Below are 7,640 nucleotides of genomic sequence, written 5' to 3' on the forward strand. Positions count from 1 at the left end.
ACCCTTTTCTTTTTCCATATAAGGGTAACACTCAGACATCTGGGATTAGGAGCTATAATCTTTGCAGACTACCAGTTACCATATCAACCAAAAAAAGAAGAAAACAAAGGACTGGCCAGGTCACTCAGCTGGTTAGAGCATCATCCCAATACGCCAATATTGCAGGTTCTTGTATGTGCCGGCCAGGGTACATACAAGAAGTAACCACTGAATGCGTAAATAAGTGGAACAACAAATCACTCTCACTCTCTCTTTCCCCCTCCCCACCTCTATATCTCTAAAATCAATTTTTTTTAATTTAAAAAAAAGAAAGAGAAAGAAAATACACAAAAAACTCTTCATGATTATTTCCAAGATTAGCAAAATAAAGTAATAAAAGGGCATTAATCAAAATATGGTAGCAACATTTTATACAGCTTAAATTAGAAAATATGAGTACCACATTATTAATTTCTATTTACCAACCCTTGCTTGTTCCCTGGAAACTTTTCAGGTCCTCCCTACCCTACCTTTTCAGTGCAATGTCTAAAAAATTATTTTGCTGGTGACACATCACTTCAGATGTCTTTTTGTGCATGTGTCTGATTCTGTATCCAGTGAGCATTACTGTTCTGATTTCATGGTTCAGAAATTCTGACCCCCACCTCCCAAATCCTGCCAACAGACCTACCTCCTGACTCCGCCTCCTGGAGTCTGCCATGGTTACTTGGGAGGGGAAGGACTGGTAATTTTCACACACACCCATTCCATACTTTTAAAGGCATGTAACTATTCCAGGCCCAGCTGCGTAAGATAAACTGAGAAGTTTATCTTACCTTCTCTTATCTGTCCCAAAACCTTGTTTCCTAAGACTCCTTTCTGTATCTACTTTACATTCCTTTTATATTCCCAACTCTCCATTACCCCTCCTTTTCTAATAAACTACTATAAAAATGACTCACATCTCATTTTTTTCCTGACACTGAAATTATCACAGGTATCAATAAAAGAATACAAAAGTAAATGCATATATACTATAATTTTGCATAGAAGAAAGTCATGGTTGGAGAAGGATTGCCATATAATTGAAATGACTGGGTAGATTTATAAATACCCAATTTTATATCTTAAAAACAGACTATATCTTATTCACAAGTGTTCATAGATTTATAAAAATTCACTATATGCTTGTGTATGAGAAGCTTCAGAAACTATAAAGTCATGTTCTCTATCATGAAATAAAATAAAAGTTAATTGAAAAATAACAATTACTTGGAACTTAAAAATTTATTATCATGGGTTAAAGAGACATTAAAAATGCAATATCAAACTACTTTGAAAACACCAACACCACAGATAAAACATGTATTGAATATATCCTTAGCTATAAGTCTCTGTATAAAATACTAGGAGAAGATTCAGGGAACCAATTTCAAACATGGCAGAAAAACTTGAATATCTTTATTTTATGAAAAGCTCACATAAATTAATTTAAAAACATAAAATCCAAATAAATAATAAACACACAAGGGATATAAACAGACAAAATACAAAAGAAGAATTTATGTAAAAAATCAGATTTCTAGTAATTAAAGAGCTACAAATTAAAACAACATAAAAGTAGACAAAATTATTTTAAAAACGAGAACAAAAACACCGAAACTGTCAAAAATGAAGCAAAACAGAAACTGCCTATGGGAAGCCAAAGGATCCAATCTTAGGGATGGCACCTCGGTCAAGTGACTAAGATCTTCAAAACACATTTACAGCTTTTGACCCAGTAATTCTGCTTCTGGGACTCCGTCCTGAGTCTGCAACCCAAATACTGAACAACGTCACGCGCAAAGATGTTTATAGGAAATGGCTACAACCCAAATGTTCGATAACAGCAGGATATTTACAGAACATTTACATAAATGATGTAACTATGAAAATTATGCTAACAAAGACTATGCTATAACATGACAAGTGCTTGTGCTTCACTGCTACACTAAGAGCCAGGCTTTCAAATTGTACATACACGCAGCCTAATGATCACAAGGCCACCTCCTAATTTTCCAAAGTCCTACTCAAGTAACTGCTGAAAGACAGAAACAGCCTAGGCATAGTATTCAGTAAAAGGACTTGCAAGGAAATACACCAAAGTATTGTCATAAGTGATTCTTTTCTTTTCTTCTCTAATGTATGTTTTGATGTTTTCTTTAATGGACATGTGCCATATTACTTACACCCTCACAGATATGAAGAAACCTCTACACTATCCCTATAAATTGAAAGGAAACACCTCTTTCTGTAGGGAATGTATTGCCACTGTTCCTGAGTCTCTAAAGTCATTTTGATATTCTAGCACAAAAACTGCAGGATAAAGGCATGTCAGACAACTTCTCCCATCTTTTCTCCAACAGTTTCTTTTTTCTGATGATTCCTTCATTTTTTCAAACCTACGGAAATTCCGTCAGTCCTCTCTCCCTCCTTTGCACCTGGGATGTTTCCCGCTCACTCCTACAGGGTGGGGATAATGCCCCAGGCACGCTGCTCCCAGTCTCAGAGCCCCGAGTCCCTGCTAACCCCAGCTCCCTGACGTTCCAATCACCCAGCAAAAGGTTCTAGAGGCAGAACGTTCTGCTCCAGAGATTCTCAGGTTGGAGGCAGGTGATGAAACTAGGTTAGGAAAACTTGGAGCTATGGAGAAAAGGTGAGAGATGCTTACAAAATCCAATGCAAAGACTTTTGATACATAATAGTTTTGTGCGATGAACATTCAGGCTTGTTTCTTGCATGACAACTTGTGGGCCTCCACATCCTGTTCTGGACATGTATTAACTTAATGAATGAACAAAGGAATGAATGAATGAATGAATTATGCTTCCCATTATCCTGCAATGACAAAGCTGATCAATGACTCAAAGTGATGGTTGGAGGAGGGGTTGGTCATTTAGTACCAAAATAAACCCCAAGATTAAGGCACGCAAGGACCCATAACACGGCTAGTCAAACTGTGGCCTAGGGAGGGGCAGCATTACCGCCACTTGAAAATTTGTTAGAAACCCAGAATCTCGGGCCTCACCCCAGAGCTACCGGATCAGAATCTGCATTTTAACAAGATCGCCAGTGACTCACATATCTGCTAAAGTTTGAGAAACACTGCCTCAGAACCCACGCGCAGTCACCGAGACAAAGCTAGTGCTTCTGCTCTTGTAGACTTCCATTAAACCATCGAGAGGTTTGACGATTCTTCACCACACGGGCTGCCTTCAATGTTGACCTTGCTCTAAACTGTGACAAGGAACAGAGCTCACAACAGAACAGACCCTCTGTGGCTTGTCCCAGACCTCACCACTGTCTGGGGCTGAATCCAGCACCACTCACCTCACAGTGGGATTACATGCTAATGCCCGTGGGCACAATCGCTTACTGGTTAAAGACAGTGCAGAAGCAACCCAAAAGACAATGCAAGGAAGAAAATACTCTTAAAATGCAGTTTAGCCAAGTAAAAGCAAGACTAATTAATCATTGGCATTTGTAAAAACTGTTTGCCACACATGCCTGATGACCATGCAAGATAATCGTGATTAAGAAAATTATTCCATATGCAGCTGATTACTTTGTAAAGATTTATTTTATTACATGACTGGTAATATAAAATTTATTAAGACTTTATTTGTTTTTGGAGAGAGGGGAAGGGAGGGAGAAAGAGAGGAAGAGAAACATTGGTGTGTGAGAGAAACATCAATCAGCTGCTTTTTACATGCTCTCAACCCCCAAATGGGGGACCTGGCCAGAAACCCAGGCACGTGCCCTGATCAGGAAGGGAACGAGCACCCTTTTGGTTCTCAGAACAGCGCCCAGCCCAGTGAGCCACACTAGTCAAGGAATGGTAATCCCCAAATTTATAGTCAGGGCTGAACTTTGGACTTCTGCCTCCAAATCTCCAGGACGGACATGTAAATAGGTTCCCTGCTCAGAATGTGGAAAAGGTAAAAGAGCTGTTAACTTTTAGATCTGGGCTGCGGCTTTGCTCAGACTCAGGAGAGGCTTGTTTCGGGCACCAGACTCTACCCATCTTTCTAGGTCCCACTGGAGTGTCATCCTTCAAGAAGTTCTCCCAGAAACCATCAGTCCCTATTCTGTTTCTCATGGCATTTTCTTTGGTTTTGTATTACAGATATTAGGGAGGTAGGAGAACTTATTCATTAGGACCCAGGGCTTTGTAGCCTAACTATATGGATCTAAATTCCTCCTCTGCCTGTGACTAGCTGTATGACCTTGTCCATGTAACTTCCCTTCACAGCTGTCAGATGCAGAAACCTATACCAGAGGTATGTTCTGAAGATTACATGAGACAATGCATTAAAAAAATTACAGTGCCTGGTACATAATAAATATTGAGTCAATGTCAGCTATTATTACTAGCATTTTACCAAGTCTGGCTTTAATTAGAGTTGGTTGTATATGCATCTGTCTTTCCTGCTAGACTGTGAGCAAACTGTTTATATCACACACATCTGGCACAGCGACTTACAAATGGTAGACGCAATAATATTTGTCAAATTGGTTTGAAGGTATGCCAAGAAGAGGAAAGAAAGGGCGTTAGAAGCAAATTTAAGGCACTTCATGATTTTACCCAGGGCCGACCTCGGTAGTGTTTGTTTTCTTCTATTACCAGAGTCCATTGTTTTAGACTATGCTATAAAATGGGGCTGGAGACGCATTTTTTCTGGAACCAGATGTTTTATTCATCTGGAACCAGATGTTCTATGAGGATTCTGAAAGACTGGCCAAAGTGGGTGCCCTGGCACGGAGGCCGCATCAGCTTTGAATATTGCCCGCCTAGGAGGGACGTGTTTTGTTTTTCATTTACTTAGAGGGGTTGTCTTTAGCAATTGCTCAGGAGCTGTATGTACTGGCAGGAGCTCCACAACAAACTTAAATTTCCCCTCTTTAACAAGCCTCCTTACTCTAGTATGAACATCAACTAAAGTAATAGTTAGTTTACTAAACATTCACTGAGTGCCCATTATAGGCTAAACATTGCTCTAGACACTGAAGATCCAAAGGTGAGTAAAGAAATTAGAGTTGGGGGAGGGAGGAGCCAATGCAGAAGGCAGCAACTAGACTAGTTTGATAAGCCGCCTTAGACCATCAGAGGTGTTGTAGAAACGCCCAAGGCAGAGCTTAATCCAAGGCTGGAAGGGTTAGAGATGGCTTAAACAGGAAGCTAACAATCAAGATGAGGTATGAAGGAGAGATTGCAACAGCTAATAGGTATTGCGTATGTACTATATGCAGAAGGCTCTGTTCAGAGAACATTGCATGAATCCCTCGTTTAGTCTTTACAACACACCTATGAGGTAGATATTCTATCCCTTCATTTTTACAGGCGAGGAAACGGAGGCACGCAGTAAACAGTGGAGCTGGAATTCAAAGCCAGGAAGTGTGGCTCCAGACTAAAGGGGAAGGAGAGAGCCAGATTAACCTTTGAGAAAGAGGTAAGTTTCTAGCAACAGCCTGGCGGGGAGGAAAGAAGCAAGGTCTTTTGGGGAACTGAAAGTGGCTGGGGTGGGGACAAAAATACACTGATGACTGGGCTTGCTGCTTAGAGGGGAAACCAGAGGCGGGGATTTCTGGTCTAGCTTCACTATGTCATTCTTGTCACCTAACCCCTCCTGGCCTTAGCCTCTCCCTTTTGTCAAAGGAAATAATGACAATACCTAGGTTCTACCACAAAGAAGAACCATGAGTACCAAATGAGAAAAAAAGTATGTTAACTTGATAGGAAAGCACAAATTCCTTTGCAGACATGCAATTTCACCAGTATCATTACACCGGTGGCCCCAAGAATTTGCAAACCTGGAATCAGTGGGGCTGGTTGTAGTGAGAGCAACGTGGGGGGGGGGGGGGTCGGGGAGGAAAGAAAGGCCAGCAGGCGGACGCTGTGTCCCCCCGCCAGCACCCAAATCCACCACTTACTGTCTGATGCCAAGGGAGGCCAGCTACTCTCGCACTACCTCAATTCCATCATCTATAAAATGGGGATGGTACGTAGCACGCATTTCATAAGTTAACATGAGTAGTAAATGACACGAGTAACGAGCTTATTAGAACAGCTCCCGGCACAGAGGAAAGGCTCAGTAAATGTTAACAGCTATCATTATTATCCTTATTAAGAAGTCTGCCGGTTGCTCATCCCATTCCTCCACATTCTATGTGATAAAACGTGTGGGGATATTCGACATGAGACAGAATGAAGAAGCTTTGCAACCCCAGGCACCCACACGGCTGCAGACATTCCTCCTGGCTCCCGCAGACCGGCAAGCAGCTAGCTTTCCGTCCCCGCAGAAAATGACCAAAAGAGGTAAAAGACAGAGACTGCACACCATTTGTGCAAAGCAGCCTGCTGTTGTAGTTTTTAGACAAAATCTAAACATAGTCAAATATGCCTTGCTTTTTTAAGATAAAACCGCCCTCCCGCCCTCCATCCCTTCTCTCCCCGGCTCCCCACCCCTCCCCTTCCATACAAGTACACACTCCCAGACTCCTTCCAAGAAATTTTCAGTCTTTTGCAAGACATACTCTAGGGTCCTGTTGTGACAGCCTCTTGCCACATTAACTTCTCTAACTCCCTGCAGAGAAGCCTTTGCTAACTTCACAACAGGAAAGCACACAGGAAATTCGAGAACAAAACAAATCTGCACGTTGAGCCCAGCATCTTCAAGCAAACACGCCGAGGTACGCGGACCGAAGCAAGACGACTCTGGACTATTAATGAGGCAGCTGCCTCTTAAACTGCAAGGGGACGGAAGAAGTCATTTACTTCTTTAAAAAAATCTGAGTACAAGTGGATAATGAATATTCATGATCCCCTTCAGCTGCCTCAAGAGCCACCCTAGACAACAACCACGGGGCTTTGCAGTCTTAAAAAGTTTCCCAAAGTTCTTTCTCTGCCTCCTCTCAGAAGGAGAGGGTGGGAAAGTTCATTTAGGGCTTTTTGCCTCTTGGTTTTCCAAGTACTTGCTTTTGGTCTGGGCTTTGGATTTTTTTTCCTCTGTTTTCTTTTTTTTTTTTTTCTTTTTTTGTTCTTAAGGATTTCGGATCAAATCAGTTTTGCTCTTACCCTTTACATCTTCCATAATTGGCAGCTTTTGTTTTCTTCCTCTTTGCTCTTTTTTTTTTCAGTCTCTGCTTGCTGTGGTCGGTCTCAGTGAGAGAGGTACTCAAGGAACAGAGATATAACAGACCCTCCGGCTCGTGGGAGGGGCTAAACTAGCCGGCCCGTTTAGGAAGGAACCTCAAACTCCGTCTTTTTCATTGACTGGAAACGACAGATTGGCCTTGGCGAGGAAAGTCCTGCCGCTCATTTCCGTAAAGCTACAAGAAAGCTTCCCAGGGTTGTAACTTTTTGTATTCGTGTTCAAATGTCTCGCACGCGCGCGCTCTTCCTCTCTCATTGTTACAGAAACCCACCCATCCCCCTTGCAAAATGTATCTTGGCTGCAAGCAAAAATGCTATTTACGTACTGCAGTTTTGAAGCCAGATAACAAGAAACTTGTTACCTTGATACCCACTGGGAAAATTGGGATGCAGGGACAGTTCTTCCCCCTCCCAGGAAGCTGAGCACTGCTGGTTCCTGATGAGCAAGCCCTTTATGGGGCTTATTAGA

The 7,640-nt window shown here is 41.9% G+C and overlaps 1 protein-coding gene across 2 annotated transcripts in view; it reads right to left on the bottom strand.

Annotated features, from left to right (window-relative positions):
- Positions 1-7,421, bottom strand: part of ENTPD1 (ectonucleoside triphosphate diphosphohydrolase 1) — a 102,401-nt gene extending 94,980 nt beyond the window's left edge. For both annotated transcript variants that reach the window (XM_037050862.1, XM_037050860.1), the window contains exon 1: positions 7,094-7,421. Coding sequence is in view for 1 of the 2 variants with exons in the window: in XM_037050860.1 (XP_036906755.1) it covers positions 7,094-7,109 (16 nt within the window). In the remaining variant the exon portion in view is untranslated. The remainder of the gene's footprint in view (positions 1-7,093) is intronic.
- Between the last annotated feature and the right edge of the window lie 219 nt (positions 7,422-7,640).

Source organism: Sturnira hondurensis, unplaced genomic scaffold, assembly GCF_014824575.4.
Source record: "Sturnira hondurensis isolate 20B ecotype Veracruz unplaced genomic scaffold, ASM1482457v3 Scaffold0006849, whole genome shotgun sequence".
Lineage (NCBI taxonomy): Eukaryota > Metazoa > Chordata > Mammalia > Chiroptera > Phyllostomidae > Sturnira > Sturnira hondurensis.